At 33.8% G+C, this 19,630-nt stretch overlaps 1 protein-coding gene across 1 annotated transcript in view; it reads left to right on the top strand.

The window, feature by feature from the left end:
* The window catches only part of LOC103273992 (MAM domain-containing glycosylphosphatidylinositol anchor protein 2-like), a 647,680-nt gene that overhangs the window by 616,045 nt on the left and 12,005 nt on the right, over positions 1-19,630 (top strand). The window contains exon 7 of the mRNA XM_008071450.2: positions 5,086-5,415. Within this exon, the coding sequence (XP_008069641.1) occupies positions 5,086-5,415 (330 nt within the window). The remainder of the gene's footprint in view (positions 1-5,085; positions 5,416-19,630) is intronic.

Raw genomic sequence — 19,630 nt, 5'->3', positions numbered from 1 at the left:
TTAATTAAATTCAGTAGAAATTATTGAGTATCAACTGTAACAAGGAACCATGTTCAGGGTTTTGGGCCAACAAAGGGGAATAACGTGTGATCTCCCCAGCCCCTGCCAGTCGCTCACTGTCCGCTTGAAGAGAAAGATGGATGCCTTATTATACTAGGACAGATTTTATATACTCTCATGTACTATCTTTAAGTTGCTTTGCTGAAGTAATTTATTTCCAGCTGCTTATTCAATTGGCATCTGGTGGTGATGAAAAATACTTCATTTCTCATACAAATATTTTCATTCTTTTTTTAGCAGATAACAAATGAATAAGAAATCAATTTTTATTTATCTGATTACACAATTAATGATTTCATATCTAGATTTCAGCAACATTATGTAGTTTTTCATGTTGACCAGAATCCTACTGAGATTATAAGATCTGATAAATTTAGACTTTTGCCTTGAATTTATCAATCTGAAATAGTGATCAGTGTTCACTCCATGTCTCATCCTTCTGAAGCATATTCATAGCAGAAGTTTAAAAGCTGACACCTCATATTAATTATCTCCAAAGAAATGTTTTGTTTAAAATTTAAACCAATGTCATTTTTTGTTCTGTTTAGAAATTTTATTTTGTTATCAAATTACTATCTGCTGCATGTATTATGACTATGGAACATTTGACCAACATAGTAATGTATTTTATAATTTCAAAGTCTATGGCTACAGTCAAAATATAATCTCACAGCCTCCCTTTGTGGAAGCCACAAACCTAGACTTCTTTGACACCAATGCTCCCTCTTTCAAGCCTAAGCTCAATAAATTATCTAGTTTCTAATAATGGAAGTCTTCCGTTGAACCATCCATATTCCCAAGCAAAAATTTGCTTTTATTTCTTGAGAAAGGTCAGCAGGAAACCCTACCCAGATTTTGCAGTGAGTGGCCTTTGCTTTTATGCATGGTTCATTCTGTTTATAGAGCACCTTTATGTACCTCAAAGCAGAAGGACTTCAGTAAGTGCAATTAGAATGTCCTCGCAAATAAACTGTCAAAAATGAATGTGCGTCAAGTCTGCATTAAATTTTGACAGTATAAAGAAAGGGAGGCTATGGTTATATTGCACTGTTTCCAAACTGATTATCCATAACAGAGGCTCCACTTGATACCAATCTTTTACGTGCATTGCCAGACTAAACAAGTACCTTTTAAGATTCATCCATCACGATTTATGATACGTTAAGCCAAATCTAATGTTCTCTCGGGCTGGTGTTAGGGGATTTTCAATAGTTAGACTAAGAAATTGCATTTGGGGAAAGGGACTTCTCCTCTCTTTTTCTATAGAATTGCTTTAGTTCTATAGAGTCTCATTAAGTCTACTAGACCCCTGGTATACTCCAGTACTAATCACAGATTGATTTTAAGAGTTTGAAATCTTAACTGGTAGCAGGAGATAACTTTAAATTAACATTGCATGAACTACCAGAAATTGTTCACTGAAAAAGAGAATGTTTAATTGTAAATGAAGGAACCTCCTTCCCAGCTGATTAACTGTATTAAACCCTTTATATTTTCAAAGTTCAAACACAGTTGCTAATAAGCTATTTCTCACAATGGGTCTCCAAAGGGAGCCTAATACTATCACCTCCTATATTTATAAATGACACACTTGACCCATAGATATTATTGCTCATCTTGGACTCCATAGAAATGAGAAAACTAGAATTAAGTTGCAAGTTCTCAATACACCCATGCTTTGGTTTCAGACCTATGCTCTTAGTTTTCTGAACAATCAAAGCAAGTGAGAAAACCAAATAAATGTTCCCATCCTCTGCTACTATAGGTGACTACACACAGAAAGACAAACACGCACACACCATTTTATTTTTCTTTAAACATTTCTACCCTGCATGCAAAACCAGTTATTCTGTCACAGGGACAACATAAACACAGAGATATGGCTCCCCAGTAAATTAACTACATTATTTATTCTGATATTCCTTAACTTGAGTTCACTTGACAGACTTATTTGCCCCTCTTTTTATCTTCAGACCCTGTGTCATTTAGAAGACCAGTGTGAGTGTCTTAGGCCAAATCATAGAATTGTTTGTTACTAAGACTGACAAATATTTGGGGCAATAAATTCATTCTTAAAAGCACAAATGATCATATTGCTGTCTATCTAATTGTATAATTATATGTTATGTCTAATCTTATTAATTTATTGATTACAGCTTTATGATATTTTAATGTATTTATAATATTTTTAGTCTGGGTTTTTCAAGTTTTATTATGAATAGTCTATATCACATAATACAGATACTGATTTCATATTTTAAGTGGTTTTTGAGTTGTTTAGTAGTTTAAATCCAATTTGATAAGTTTGCAACTCTCTCAATGTCAATATCATTTTAATATATCATTATGTAGAGTATAGAACTAGAAAACAATAGCTGCACAACATAAATGATAATCACTTAAACATCTCAGTTTTTTGTTGTATGTTTTTACATGTAACCAACTTTTAAGTTTGTAATGAAAATTATTCTAAAATGTACACTATATGTACCCTCATGTTAATCATATAAAGTTATTAATAAATTAACATTTGTAATACTAAAACTTTCAAAATTGTGACTTGTCTTTTGTTTGAAAACTCTTTCTTCTTACTATTTTTCTTTAGAATAATGGAAATTATTAGCAAATGATACTCTCATTTAGGTGCTATGGTGCTAAATGCTCTTGGCAAATTGCTTTAAATCTGTTTTAAAAAGAAAAGATATTCTATGTTATTATGATTTGCATTGTGCTCTATATAATATATAATTACATTTGAATTGTATGTGCACAATATTCAAATTACATTTGAATTTTTTTTTTTGAGTTGGAGTCTCACTCTGTCTCCCAGACTGGAGTGCAGTGGCCACTCCCGGCCACTGCAGCCTCGACCTGCTGGGCTCTGGCGATCCTTCCACCTCAGCCTTCCAAGTAGCTGGAACTACAGGTGTGCACTAACACGCCCGGCTGATTTTTGTTTTTTTTTTTTTTAATTGTATAGGTGAGGTCTCGCCAAGTTGCTCAGGCGGGTCTCGAACCCGCGGGCTCAGGCAATCCACTCACCTCAGCCTCCCAAAGGTGCGGGATTACAGGCTGAGCCACCAAGCCCGGCTTACATTTGAATTGTATGTGCACAATATTATATATCTAATATAGTAGCCAGATACTGACATCTTTAAAATCAAATTTCCCTTTCTAAATACAATGTGCATTCATACTTCAGTCCTATGAAAGTATAAATATTACCCTAGATAACAGAATACCGTAATGTATACTAATTTCATCTTAAAGTAACTTACTGATAAAGATATGGTTAGAAATAAGTAAGATTCCCAAGAGAACTTTATTATAGAAAAATTTAATAAATAACAATATAGGATTGTGAAGTAAGCATTTGTCTTCTGGGATTTTCATTAAGACTAAACTCAGTACATTTTAAAACAGTATTGGGGGGGTTCTATGAGATTCAGGCGTAAGCATTTAAAACATTCCATATCAATGTAATGTGTGGATTCTCTAGACGTAAGTATCATAATTTTTTTTAATAAATTGGCTTAAAATCTATGAATATGCAAGCTGGAATACATGAGGGATATAGTTATGTCTATTCTGTTCATTTCATTGAATTAGCGCCTAGCTGAATGGCTAGTTATGAGAAGTCCTACAAATATACCTTGAATCAAAAGAAAGTTACCCTGTTTTTGATACTTATTCATCTCTTCTCACTAAGGCACAAACAAGAATGCAGATGAAAATACTTGAGCTTAAAGAGTAAAGAAATCTAGATACAAAATGTTTTAATATTTAAAAATGTATTCATCTCTAATTCATTCTGTGCAGTTCTGTAGATTTTCATAATGCTCCCTGGCCTTGATTGGACTGAGGAAAATTTAGTTAAATTAAGAAGAGATCATTGAGAATGCAATTAGAAAGCCCTGGTATTTGCAAGTCCATTAAAGCCATGGCATTTTTGGTAATATCATTAATGCATGTAGGCTTAATGGCAACCTGAATGACAAATATTTTATTTTGATAATTGTGTTTCACTGCCTATGCTTATTTCAGAATACCAGGATAGTTACATTAAGGGAGAAGGGAAGTGAAGTAGAAAAGATGTTGGGGGAAAAAAAGTGTTTTTTAAGAAAATCACTGTGATAAAGGAAAGCAAACCCTATTTTATATTGAGTTCTGTGGTATCATTCAAAATTCAGGTCCTTAGAAATAGACACTACCCCAGCAGCCTTCTGGTAGTCATCACAACTGACCCAGATTGTGAGACCAGCACTGACCTTAAACCCAGAAAGCCTGGCTGTTAGGATACAAACGTGACATGTTTCCAAGCCATCTGCCCAGAGTTTCTTTTGGTCATCTGCATGAGAGAGCCTACAAACAGTTTTATCTGGAAACATCTGTGTATAGGAAAATAGAGAAGTTCATAGCAAATGTTATGAAAATGTTTTTGTTTCCCAGGTTTTTTTCAGTTCAGATTATTTATTTCAATATGTGGAAATGCTTCATGAATATGAGCTGACTCAAGTCTTACCAAATTAGTGCTGGTCAGCATGGTGAGCAAAGATGACCTTAGATGGATTTCTTTCAATATGACATTTGTACAAAGTTAGAGTTGTTTGAAAAATTATACAATAATTAAGGGGTAACATAGGGAAGGAATTAGACTAAATTATCCATATCATTACTTCTAATTGTAACACCCTATGACTTTATATTAACAGGTCCTAGCACTTGTTTAAAATTAATGGCAATAATGGTTAAGTATAATTTCATATAGACTTAAAGCGTTATTTTTCATATGACTGAAAAAGTTTATCTAATTTGTAGAGATGTACTTAATGTCTTTTAGTGACTTAAGTTTTTAGATTATTTCTGAGTTATTTAAATGAGGCTTACTATGTGCACACTACTTGGACATAAAAAAATGTACATTTTATTTTACTATATTTCAGCCCAGAGATGATTATCTAGAGTGAATGCATCCCTACAATTATGAAAGTAACACTAACACCTTATGGAATTTTTATGTTTTAGCATTAAAAAAAGGACGGTTTTGGATCACACCAGATCCTTATCACAAAGATGACAACATCCAGATTGGGCGTGAGGTGAAAATATCTTGCCAAGTAGAAGCTGTTCCTTCTGAGGAGCTAACATTTAGTTGGTTTAAAAATGGTCGTCCATTAAGAAGTTCTGAGCGGATGGTTATTACACAGACTGATCCTGATGTCTCCCCGGGAACAACAAACTTGGACATCATTGATTTAAAATTCACGGATTTTGGGACATACACATGTGTAGCATCTCTGAAGGGAGGAGGAATATCTGATATCAGTATTGATGTTAATATATCCAGCAGCACAGGTAAGAAGCCTACTTATGATGCAAAAGATGTTCACATTTACAATAATTGAAGTTCAGCTGACAAAATAATCTTGTTAAGAACATCCTTAGTTGGTTTAAATTTCCTAAAAACAAAATTATAATATTCAGAAGGTTTAATAAGTATCAGGTTGTGAGACATTGTTACTTCTGTTTTAATTTACATGAGATGGTACAGAAATCATGCAAAGGTATGATAATTGACTAAGGTAGATATTGGCATCTAGGTCAAGTGATACCCATTTTTTATTAACTAGAAACCCTCTGTAGAGCCTAAACTTATATTAGTAAAGTTAAACAACAAATACCTGAAGAGTTAAGACAATTCTTAGAAATTTTAAATATGCAAATGATTTATTTCTAGGAAAAAAATGCTGAGATAAGAACGTTCAAACATAAACTATATAAGAAATGTATCCTCCACTAACAAAACCAATATATTAAAGATGTGTGAGATGTGACTTTTTTGAAGCATCTTATGTTAGTATATCTTCACCATGAGAATATTTGAAAAAGTATTGGAGAGAAATTTTTTTAAGATTAAAATGAAAATCTGTTATCTATTTTTTCTTGATTAAAAGTACATCCGTAGACAAGGAAAATTATAGGCGCTTGGTATCAGAGAGCACATTTGGAGGCTTTAAAGCCCTGTGATCAGTGAAGCACAATCAGCATGCATCCAGAAAGTTCCAGAGCAACTGTATTAAACCTGTTACCAGGTTGAACTTTAATTGAAGATTCTTACATCATGTTGGGTGGATGATAGGTGTTGAAAACATAGAGCACACATGTAGTAGACATAATCTGTTTTAAGGCATGTTTAACACTTGCTTTTTTGTTCCAATCAGGCAGCATTTGACTTTTGTATGTTAGGTATTCACCTGTAATTCTGTGCCTTCTCATGGTTTCAAATTGCAGTGCACACAGGATTGATTTTGCTCCTTAAGGAATAGAGGTCCTGCTTCAGACTGACAAAATGTGCTTAACTTTGCACAGTTTTGCTTGCTTCTAAAATATATTCAATTTTTATCATCTGCAACAAATGTAAAAGGAAGTTAGGGTGAGGAAAAGGACTCATGTGTGAACATTATTCTTTTTCTAGGCAACAATAAAAAGACAGCCAATATATATTTTTAACCTGATATTTAAATACTGATGCTAGCACTGGGAAATTAATGTATGCATGTTTAGGATACCTGATGAGAAACTGTTGACTTGTCCAGTCAGTTATCAGGTGTTCACATATTCATTCAATTAACAAATATCATTTGGTTTCCTGAATCAATGTGCTAGATGACACAGCACTAGATGGCATTTTAAAGATGATGCTTCCTATAAGAGTAGGATCAGTTCTGTAAGATCCAAGATTATTTGTTTTTATTTTCTGAGGGATGCTTTACCAGAATTTTCCAGACTTAATTATAGGCGTTGCTTTGTTTGGTTTGGTTGCTTGTGCGGTTTTTGTTCTCTTGCTTTCTTTTCAGAACCAGTGACATAAAGCACAGATCCAAAGGATCAATGTTTTCTGTTTAAAAAGACTCCTTGGATGGGAACAGAGTTTATAAATCACTAAAGTTAATTCATTTGTTTGTATTTTTTAGATTAGAAAATATAGTTTATTTAAAAGTGAATTCGAGAGAAAGAAAGAGAAAGAGAGAGAAGATTCACCTTCCCAAGGTAGGGAAGGGACCAAAGCCAGGAAACATGACCTGACCATAGCTCGAAGAGCACATGACCACACTATAGCTTAGCAAGATAATGGTGGTGACTTGGGAGTGACTGAGATGATCCAGCAATGACCCCGCTAACGTTAAATTTAAATGGAACACAGAGCAGAGAAGAGAAAGAAGCATTATATAATTACTCACAAAATGAGCCCTACCATTCATTTTTAAATATCCTACTTACATTGCCTATTTGAAACTATGTGTTATAAATGACAAAATAGAAAGGATAACCAATATTAACTTGTAAAATTTCCAAAGATACTAAAAAAAGATCCAAGATGATCAGAAAGCAGATTTTACTCAAGAAAAACCTCTTAGTAAGATGTTAATTGTAATTATAAGTTTTCTTAACTAATATTAATCTGTTGGGTTACCAAAGATTAGAGATAAAAGAAATGTATTAAGTCTTCTTCCAAAATGCTACCCCCTGCAATCTCTCTCTCTCTCTCTCTTTTTTTTTTTTGAGTCGGAGTCTCATTCTGTCGCCTAGACTGGAGTGCAGTGGCATGCTCACCACCACCACAGACTTGACCTGCTGGACTTAGGTCATCCTTCTGCCTCTGCCCTCCAGGTAGCTGGAAACCCAGGCGTGTGCCACCACAACCGGCTAATTTTTTTTTTATTTATTGTAGCGATGAGGTCTCACCAAGTTCCTCCAGCTGGTCTTGAAACACTGGGCTCAGGCACTTCTCTCACCTCAGTCTCCCAAAGTGCTGGGATTACAGGTGTGAGCCATCGCACCCACATAAATGTTTATGTGGTAAACATTTCTTCATGTTATATGTGAGTTATTTTAAGGTGACATTTTAAAACATTAAAAAAAATTTTATGCCTTTTGTCTTTCATACAAAATGTTACATTGAATCCCAATTGTTACTGTGTTCTAAGAGACATATATGATATTCATTAAGATGAGAATGAAATACCATAAGGTGTTTATGCCTAAGATGGAAAATCACTTTTTAAAAGGACAGAGTCACACTTAAACATGTTTTTGATGACTTGTTTATTTTTATTTTTTATTTTTTTGTGTTCTATCTGTTTTTGGTGACTTTTTCCTCATGATTCTTTAAACACACAATTGTTCTTATCGAGGGTATCTGTTGTTTGTCAATTTGAAATTTGTGTTTTTTGCAGATTTTTTTCTGAGTTTTTGCAACATACAAGATCTGAGTTGTATAGTGATAGTACAAATAGGCCTTGCCCTTAAGAAACTTACAATCTAAGTTTAAGAAGTTTAGGCTTAGATTGTAAGCTTAAGGACAGATTATGTTAAAACTAGGCATAAATAGATAGTGAGTTTAAAACTTTATTAGACCTCAAGGGAAATTGTGAATACTTTTGTCAATGTGGGTGGGTACAGGAAGTTTCACAGAAAAATGGCATTTGAATAAATCTTGATGAAAGTAGCACTGTGATAATTAGTGACAGTGGAAGGAGAATTCATCTGGTAAAATACATAGGATGAAGAAAGTCTCAGGAATATTAAAGTGATTGTTTATTGTTTTACTATAGAATTAATAATAATTTATTTGAATATAAGAACTATATTGGCTTATTTCAATTTTATAATTTTCATTGCTGAAGCTATATTTTATCTGGCTGAACTGTAGATAACTTAAAAATTGTAAATATTTCCATTGAAAACTAATATACTGGAACTTTAATTGCTATAATTCAATTTTTAAAATAAAAGTCCTTCACATACTTGCTGCAAAAAAAAATGCATGTGGATTTTAGCGGAAAAATTTGGCAACAGTTAAAATCAAATTCTTAAAATACTGTCACTTGGTGACCATTAATTTGCATAAATATAATTGTCATTCATTTACATGAATATAATTGTTATGCAGTGATAGATTTTTAATTTTCAGAGAGCTTGTTACATAATATCTCATTGCTTCTTTCAGTATTGCTCCATGGTAAAGTCTTTGGGTGCATGTTAGCTTGCATGCTTTCCTTTGTGTGATTTGACAAACTTGGAGGTTTCGAGTAAACTCTGAAGCATTTACACTATGTCTTGAAAATCTAAACAGTGAGACTGGTGATTTCTGAAATCCTGTTGGTGAGACATCTGCTGGGCAAATATAAGAGAAGACTCAATACAGATTTTGATGTTGATGTTTTTCTCCCTTGTTAGAGTACATAGGCATTTTTATGTGACAGGAAGTGGAGCAAAATTTAGGGGATTAAAACAAGACACTAAAACATAAACATAGGTGCACAATGGTGACCAACTAAGAAAATTAGTTCAAAAGTTTGACTTTGCTGCTGGCTATCTCTCTAGTTACTTTAATTGTGTTACTTAACAAGTGTCTGTACAAGAATTCACATTTGCAAAATGAAAGTTTTGGGTATCGTAGGACTATAGTACACAACAAGTTAGAATAGTAAAAGCAGGAGTGCAAAGGTAAAAAATGACTAAATCCACTTAATTGGATTTCCTTCTTTGCCCTTTTTCAAGTTAAGGAGGAATAGAAACTCATGAAATTCTGCTGATTAAAACTGAAGTTCTATAGAATGACTACAATGAAAGATAGGTTATCTTGTATAAGTGAAAGTCATAAGTGTAAGACGAACACATAAAACCCCGAGAGTTCTTTGATCAGAGGAAGCTTCCATGCATTCAAAAGTTATATACTTGATACCTGAGTTACTGGACAGAGAAACATTAATTTCATTGCTTGAATCTAAAATTGTGGAATACAATCTATGACTTCTGGATTAATGATGAAGACCAGAGGTCAGCAAACTTTTTGTAAAGGGCTAGAAGGTAAATAGTTTCAGCTTTTTAGGCCATATGGTTTCTGTCATAACTATTCTGCTTTGCTATTATAATGAGCAAGCTGTCATAGACAATAAATGAATGGACACAGCTGTGTTCCAATAAAACTTTATTTACAAAAATGGGTGGTAGGCCATATTTTTTCCACAGGTTAATCTGTGTTGACCTAAAACTTACATTTTTGAAATCCTATTAATTAAGAAATAAGTTGCTAATAAATTTGAACTTTACAGACTTAGTAGGAAATTAAGTTAAGCTTACATATAACTAAATGTTATTTGTCTACACAAACATGAATTCATTTCATAAAAATGAGGCAAATTCTTAAACTTTAGTACTCATTTGCATAGAAGCTGTTAATTGTCTGTCAAAGGGGTCCAAGTTATGGAAATATGTTGTAAGGATTCCTCACATGATTTTATAATAGCTCAAGTCTAATTTCTAACTTACAAAATTTCCTGCTGCTGTTCATAATCTATTTGTGAACTCTTTCATCTAACTTTTTAATCTCTGTTTCTGTTCATTTTAAATTTTTTTATGGCTGAGAAAAAAATGGAAAAATATAACTTTAAAAAAATGGCATACATTCTGAATTTTAGAATCTTGATGATGGTGTCAGATAAGTTTCCTCTTATCTGAGTGGCTGATTGGCCACTTTTTACAGTAGTCTCATGTAAAATTGGGTTTATGCAAATTAAATTTACTCTTTAAATCTTGGGATTCCTCAAGCCTGAGCCCAGCAGGTAGATATTGGGGTGGCCATGAGTGTGCCACTGAGCTCCAGCCTGGGCACCGGAGTGATTCTTATCTTTCAGTTGGATCTTGTCTTTATTGAAAGGGATATTATATATGTTCTTAATATGAGACAGGAAGAAGCACAGTATTTTGAGTATTTTGAGCAGGTGTCAGCAGGATGATTGTCCCCCTAAAAAACTGGATTATCTCTTCTGCAGTCTTTCTCACTTTCTTGTCATGGGTTTTCCTCTTCCCCGGTAGCTTTGGGACAGGAGCTAAATGTAGCTAAGTGTATGTCTTCACTGGGGTAATACTAGAAACTTATTGTGCTTAGTGAAATTCCCAGAAAGACATTGAGCTGTGGAATACTGCTCTTATTGAGCATGTGCATTTCATGGTATATGTACATAGAACATCCTTCAGGACATATTGGATTATGCATACTTGTACATAATTGCTTTTAGGATGGTATTAATGTTAGCCTATATGGGAGGTATGATTATATAAATTCAAATTTAGGTATATGCAAATTTACCAAGAAGAATATTTTATGCCTAACATTTTTTATTTGAAAATATGTTTTACTCCTTACATATGATTTTTAACTAAAAATTTGAGAGGATTTTAAGTAAAAATTTCAAATACTTTTAAGAGTTATTAAACATTCATTGGGATTATTTCTTTCATTCTCTTATGCTAGCCTTATATTGTTCAGTGGCTGATTCAGATTTTCCACAAAAGAGACATGTAAACACAACAGTCTGGAAGTGTGTTGAGGAGTGGCCAGGGAACTTAGCAGAAATTGGTATTTTAATAGATAGTACTTTAATAGTGTTTTATTCAGATTGTGTGTTTAAATTTTTAAAAGAAGCAGCATTTTCTAAAGATGTTTATTCAAAAACTTAAGTAAATTTGAGAAAATGTCAGTTATCTACATAAAATATTACTGTTTATATTATTGATATTGTTATCATTTAGCTCCAGATACCATTGACAGACATTGTGGTATTTGGAGCTAATGTCCAATTTTCTATGAAAAAAGTTATATGAACCATTCAGAAATATCAAGAATCCATAACTATTTTAGGATGAAAACACCTTCAGAAGGTTTACCAAATGCTAAATGATCTAAGGAAAAAAATTGCTTATATGACACTTAATAAAGTGTAATGGATCAGATAGGAACAGTTTAAAAGACTTCCTGAAATTTATGGAGTTTCCTTAATAAAGATAAGAAATCTACCACAAGAAATGAGCACAGTACTTATGGACAAACCGTTGATACTTTTCCCCTTCCATCTGGCATATCAGATCTTTATTCTAAGAGCTCTCAGCCCTAAAGAAACTGTCTTTAGTGGAGGAAGACCGAGGCTTAGAAATTCAGATTTGTGAGGCAAAGATAACTGGCAATGCAGGTAGAAATAATGCTGTGTTCTTAGATAGCAAAGAGAAATCAAATATAGGTGTTGTTATCCCTAATTCTGGGATTAATTAATAAATTAATTAATGTAGTATACATTCAGTTCAAAAAAATATTTGTTCAACAACCACTATAGGAAAGGGGATAAAAAAAAATACAAATTTGTATGATCTAATTCATATTAGGGTATATAGCCCATTGGAATTCCGCTTTAATAATTATAATAATTGATAAAATATAGTGTTTGCTGTAAAAAACTATCAAAGTGATAGGGAAGTACATAGGATAACCTTATTGAATAGACAGCAGAGTTGCATAAAAGCAAGTAGCATCTAAGTTGGAGTAAGAATGAGCCAGTAGGACTGGAGTAGTGACTCATTCTTGCAATCTCAGCATTTTGGGAGGCCAAGATGGGAAGATTTCTTGAAGTCAGGAGTTCAAAATTGTAGTGAACTAGGATGACACCACTGTACTTCAGCCTGGGAGACAGAGCAAGCCCCCATCAAGAAAAACAAACAAACAAACAAAAAAGCAACACAACAGGCACTAGATCTTAGAAGGAAGTGAATCTCATTAGATCTTATTAATTCACATTCACACAAGCATCAAGAATGACCAGGGGAGCAAAATTATGTGATGCTTTGGGAGCCTATTCTGTGAATGAATCTTCAAGGTTCAAAAAAAAAAAAAAAAAAACCAATTAGAAAAATAGTAGTGGAGAAGTAAAAGAGAGTTTCAAGAGACATTCCCAAGGCCTACCAATCAATTGGACAAAGAACTTTTCCTGTTTTCCCAATAGTGAGACTACCTTTGCATTGTGAAGAAGTATTTAATGAATTTCTTAGAGATAATGTAAGAGAGAAGGCAAAATATTTTTATTGTGCAGGAAGTTGAGGCAATGAGGATACCCAATATTTTATGGATAGTGGTCAGGTGAGACCGGAAATGATATAGAAAGCTCAGTTAACATCTGAGAAGTCATTTAACCTCTTTGCATCTCAGATTCCTTATCTCTCTGCCACAGTTTTGTAATATTTTCAAGGCAGAGTCTAAGAAAATAAAAATATTGAAAAGGAACATAAGGAAAAAGTCTACAGATTAGAGTGTGTAGGGGGCAAGGATACCATTTATTCAGCTGGAGAGATTGATAGGAATCAAATGAGGTGCTGAGGAGTACTCACAGCCTTTCTCATTAAGGGACAGTTAAGTCAATGACCAATGTTCTCAAGTCAATTTATGAAAAAATCTGATTAACATCAGACAGCTCAACGTAGTACAGGACCTGAAGTTGGATTCAGGCTCAGTAGCTTAGTAGCTTTATGATCTTAGTCTGACTGGGTCTCATAACTTCAATGAAATAAAGGAATCAACTGGAGAACTGATTTCTAAATAAAGTTTCAATGACAGCTAGAAATTCTTGGAAATATTCACAAGGGCTGCTGAACTGCAGGGAGAAGAGAAATAACCAGTAAAGATTTTTACTCCCTCTTTCCTCTTTCAACTTCAATAAGAGAAAAAATTGTTTCTTTTTTATATGCAGAACTTGTATGTAAGATATTTAAATAAAGAATTCTGGCTCCCATTCATACACATATACGTGCACATGAAGTATTGAATACTCATGGTTAAAGGCCATTGGCTTAGATGAATTCTTCCATCCTTTCCAAAATATCTTATGCTTCTCTGATCCCAAAATGTTATGCTTCAGTTGTTTAGAATACAATACTGCCACATACTGAGCGAAGGAATTTCATTGGTAGGAGAGACTTGGGAGGAAAAATTCCTTTGGGATTAGTTGTAGCTGAGGGGATGGTAAAACATCCCGTGTTTCTGGTGATCAGCTGGATGATCAGGCCTGAGGACCAGGAGAAAGGTTAGAACTAAAACATAGACTTCACAAGAAATTGCATTAATTTGAAGCAGACAGGTTCATCCAAGAAGTGAATAAGAAGCAAAGCTAAAAAAAGTGTCCAAAGAGATGGAAGAAAAAGTAAAAACCATAAAGAAAATGAAAGAGCGATCAAGAAAATCAAGAAAAATGAGCTCCCCAATTTGTGTGGTTAGTTTTTATCTAATCGTTGTCCCATGTGTTGTGAACTTTACTCACTTGATGAAATTAAACACTTTTTGAAACTTCTAGATTATATTAATAAGCATATCAATAAGAAATAAGAAAATATAGCTGACTTATGTTTCCTATAGCCTTCATTTTTTTTCTAATGCAAGCAATGGGAATATAGGAATTATTTGAATTTTAAATGACTGAATATAGATTTCTTCAATCCAACAAGAACTGAAAATTATTTTTTACTTCCATAATTTGCATTTAAAATGATAACAATTAGCAATAATTTTCTAGAGTTAAAGAAATACTTGTGACAAATATCTCCATTAACTGGTAAAAAAAAATAAATGTCTCCATCAGACTGAGTTAAGGATGGAATATAAATTAGTGCATATTATTTTAAAGGTATCATGCCAGGACCAACTCTAGCATTTTTGACTACAGGAGAAAGTAGAGGCGTGGTGAGTGATATTATGTGTATTACTTTGTAATTTATGGTAATGCTTCAGATTTTCTGTTTACAGACGACACTGCCAACCTACTGTTAACAATTGGCAAACTAAGAAATATATGATAGTATTCATGATCAATGGATTCATGGACTAATAGTGTGATAGTCATTTTGTTCTGTGTGGGAGGAAAAGCTCTAGGATCCTAGATCTCCTGACATCAGAGAGAACAGTTACTGTCACGATTTAATTTTTATGTAGTGTCTTTAAGCTTCATTTTGCAGTTTGGAATGTCTTACATCAAAGCTATTTCTTTCAAAAGTTTTAAAATAAATAGAACTGTGATGAGTGCAAATAACATTTCCCTTAAATTCTACTTGCAAATAAATATCTTTTCAATGTTAAAAGGACCTCAGTACTTTTCACAGTCTTTTAATTTTTTATCCTGCATTGTTAGATATCAGTGAAGTTTGGAAAGGAGATTAGGAAAATTTTAAAAATCATTTCATTGAGATTTTGATGTTACCATTATGGGATATTTGTGTGTCATAAATATATTTTTAAGTAAATAAAAACAAAGGGTTATTGGATTAGGTTCCTAGTAATTTCATAAAACATTTTGAAAAGATTTGTAAATGTCTTAACTTTTAGCATAGATTTTAAATATTGAAGGCATTTATAGTGTACTCTATGCTTCATTTCAGAGAGGGAAATGGGACTCTAAAGCTTTGGTACTTTATTCACTTCCCACTAAAGCTGTATTGTGACTTGAGCTCAAAATCTCAGGTTCCAAAGTCAGGCCCAGAATCTGCAGCATACATTCAAATCTTAGATTAAATAGCTATCTCCTTTTCAGGCAATTTTTACATTCAGTCACACCCCTTTGACAAAGGCCTTGCATGAAAGGGTTATGGTGGTAGCAGATGTTTAAATATTGTATAAGGAATTCAGATAGCATTCTCTTTGGGTTTTGTGACCATGTACTCTGTTGATGGCATGACACAAGATTATCAGAGCCTTATTTCACAAGTGCCACTTTAAAGAGTGTTAAGTTGTTTTGCCAGTCTCATAACTCACTTGCAAAAATGGGGAGATATCTTACCTGTTCTAACCAATACATAGAGTTTTAACCAACTCTTTTCACCAAAAAAGACAATTATAAATAATAAACAACATAATAAAACTTGTCTTGTTCTGGCTGCCTGAAAACAGGGGACCTACAATTTGGGCCTTTAATTGCTATCTAATTGCAACTGAAGTATATACACCTGAGTAGCTTTATTTATTCATTCATTCATTCAAAAGGTAAATAAAAGTGACCTTTATTTTGCTTTTATTTTGAGGACTCATTCTCTTTTTTTGTTTATTTTTTATTTTAAAGATGTGGGGTACAATTCTGGGTTAGGTATACAAATGTTCATTATGCAGGTACCCAACCCTTGTGGAGGAGGTGTGCTTCCCCTTCCCCTGACAGTTTCCCACTGCTGCCAATCCCGCCCCCTTCCCCCTGAGTAGCATAATTTAAATATTAACAGCACTCCTAGAATATACAGTAAAGCTTATGGCACACAAATGGAGACCACATTGTTTATGGTGAACCATTTTTTAAACTTTTTATAGCAGTATAGCAAAAACACAGACAAAAATGAGTGAATTGTAAGTGTGCAGCTTAAAAAGTGAACACACAGGTTTACACCCAATTTAAGAAAAAAATCATTGCCATATGTTAAAGAATTTCAAAGTAAGCTACAGACCATATAACATAGAATGCCTAGTTACACACAGAGAGAAAAATTATAGTTATTATATTCTGGCTGCTGGCCTAAACACTTGGCAACTGGTACTTCCTTGAAGTCTCAGGATACCATTTAAAGCACGTATGACGATTATGCTCCTTTTACAGATGAGAAACTTGAGCTTCAGAAAGTTTAGGTAACTTTCCTAGGTCTCACAATTACTAAGTAGACATAGGGTGTTGAACACAGGTAATTTCTGGCTGCAGAATCTGGGTCATTCACACAAAACACATAGTCTCTCTACAGAATAATCTCAAGTAATGAGATTTCAGGCTCCAGAGAAATACTGAGAAATGTATTTTTGATGAGTGACTCCATCTCAGAAACTTCAAATCACATTGTGTCTGCCTTCTGGCCTTTTCGAACTAAGGAATTAGAACCTGGGAAGCCCTGTTGGGTCAACCCAAGAGGAAGCTTGGCATCAGGACCGAAAGCTTTAGAAAAGGGTACAGAGCAGTGATTTGCAGGGGAGAAGAAGAATTGAAAGCACTGGACTCTTCTCAAATAAATGATGGGTTAAGAAATCAGAATTTCTCAAATTTTATAGGTGTTCTGTCAGCAATGATGACTAGACTAAAAAATATGTGAAACAAGAAGAGTGTCATTGTGTTTTTTTTAAAGATTCTGTGCACCATATGAAATACACTTTGCCCTCCATATCCAGGAGTCTTACGTCCACAAAATTAACCAACTGCAGTATTAAAATATTGGGGAAAAAACAATATAAATAATGCAGATAAAAACAATATTTTATAACAAATATTTATATAGTGTTTACATTGTAGTACATACTAAAAGTAATCTAGAGATGACTTAAAGTATATGGGGGGATGACTAGGTTATTTGCAGTACTATGACATTTTTTTTTTTTTTTTTTTGAGTTGGAGTCTCACTCTGTCGCCCAGACTGGAGTGCAGTGGCCGCTCCCGGTCACCGCAGCCTCGACCTGCTGGGCTCCGGCGATCCTTCCGCCTCAGCCTTCCAAGTAGCCGGAACTACAGGCATGTGCTACCACACCCGGCTGATTTTTTTATTTATTGTAGAGATGAGGTTCGCTGCCCAGGCGGGTCTTGAACCCGCGGGCTCAGGCAATCCACTCACCTCAGCCTCCCAAAGGCACGGGATTACAGGCTGAGCCACCGAGCCTGGCTTACTATGACATTTTTAAAAGGGATTTTGATATTCGTGGGGGTCCTGGAACCAACTGACCTCAACCCATGTGAAAATGAAGAGAGACTATGTCCTGGTCATTTAAATATGTGATGTAGAAATAATAAAATGGAAATCATAGTTTAAATGTCTGTGTCCAAAATGCACTTAGCATGAATTATAGTCAACTATAAACGAAACATAAGTAGTATAGTTTTACCAAATCTATCTAAATAGTTCTTGTAAACAAAATATATTTAGTTGACATTTAAACAGAAATATCCTTTCTTGAGAATACAATCTAATATAACACCATATTCAAGGTACTTAACTCTATTCACACCCATATATTAGCTCAGAATGAATTATGTATCATTTCAATCAACTACATTATATGTTTTTATGTAGTTTCAAAAGTGCAGTCTTATTTTTATCATAGCTTTCTATACTTCTCCAAACTAGCAGAATGGATTGTAAAATGCAGTCGTGCATCAGTGGAATATTTGTTAATAAGGTCTCCATGTATTATAAGAAAACTCTCCTCATTTTTAATTAACCAGTTATCTATTAACAAATCTGATAATTGAACCTCATTTTCTCTAAAGAACATGTGACCCTGCTCTGTTGATCGAACATTGTGTTCACTCTTTCATTTTGCTCTTGACAAAGCATGAGAGGGCTAGCTTCATTTTATGTCAAAATGTTTATTAAGATGGTGGTAGTGTCTATTTCCACAGGATAAGGCATATTCAGTGGTATACAACCAGTGGTGTAATTAGGGAATTCGTAAACCACAGGCATTGTCCAGAGTGATCATTTATAAGAGGCCTAACGATGTCACATGGGTTCTACAAGGAGACAAATGGCCTTTTTATTATAGAAGTAAATTGATTTTTTCTAGCCATTCTGCACTGAAGAGTTTGCCACAGTGAGCAACAGTTGTTCTAGAAAGTAAAATAAATCGCGAGTTGCTTTAAAGCATCTTTCTTTTCCTATGCTTTCATAAGATTCATTTGATATATCATTTATAGCTTATCTTCCTTTTAATTTAGAATTCCTTTATCCACAGGAAAGCAATAACATAATTAACATGATTAGACAGCTCCTTTTAACTTACTGGTCTCTGGTTTTCATGGCAACTCCCTGACCTTTGTGAAAATGGACAGCACTGACATTTTGTTATCCTCTTAAGGGAGGAATAGATGTATTTAAGGATGTCCAAAACTCATTACTTCATAGAAATAGAATGAGACCTGGGATGTCTGTATTATTGCCATTTTATGATACTAATCAAACAATATAGTTCAAATTGTTATATCTAATGGGAGACAAATGCAACCTTCTTTTTTTCGATGGCTTTTGGGATTCCTCTGACTATTCTGATTTAGAAAAGTTCACTCTTATCCTTCCCAACAAGTCATTTTCTCCTCATTAATAAGGAGACTATGTGAAGAAAATAGCATGTATATATATCTATCTCCTAGACAACTGACAATGGCAATGAAATTTATTTATAACTATAAATAGATATTATATATAAATGTATTTATATATTTTAATTATAGAAACTTACATCTGACCACATTTCTACCCTCCACTCGGTACTTAACATATCATGAGTATAATTAAAACAAAATCTATGGCCTCAATACAGAAATACAGCATAATAATAAAGCATAGTTATTGATACTATACAAACAAAGACAATGATAAGAAAACATAATAATTAATGTATGTTGAGTGCTTACTATATGTCTTATCTTGTGCTTAAGCTCTTATGTATATATATGTATATATATATATTTTGAGTTGGAGTCTCATTCTGTCGCCCAGACTGAAGTGTAGTGGTACCCTCACACCCACACAGCTTCAACCTGCTAGGCTCAGGTGATCCTTCCACCTCAGCCTTCCAAGTCGCTGGAACTACAGGCGGAAGCCAACACACCCCATTAATTTTTTTGATTTATTGTAGAAATGAGGTCTCATCACGTTGCCCAGCCTGGTCTTGAACACTGGGCTCAAACAATCCTCTTGCTTCTGCCTCCCAAAGTACTGGAATTATAGGCATAAG

This window comes from Carlito syrichta, unplaced genomic scaffold (assembly GCF_000164805.1).
Source record: "Carlito syrichta isolate Samal-C Ts95f unplaced genomic scaffold, Tarsius_syrichta-2.0.1 Scaffold314333, whole genome shotgun sequence".
Classification (NCBI taxonomy): domain Eukaryota; kingdom Metazoa; phylum Chordata; class Mammalia; order Primates; family Tarsiidae; genus Carlito; species Carlito syrichta.
The sequence above is the reverse complement of the archived record's forward strand: the minus strand, read 5'-3'. Positions and strand labels throughout refer to the sequence as shown.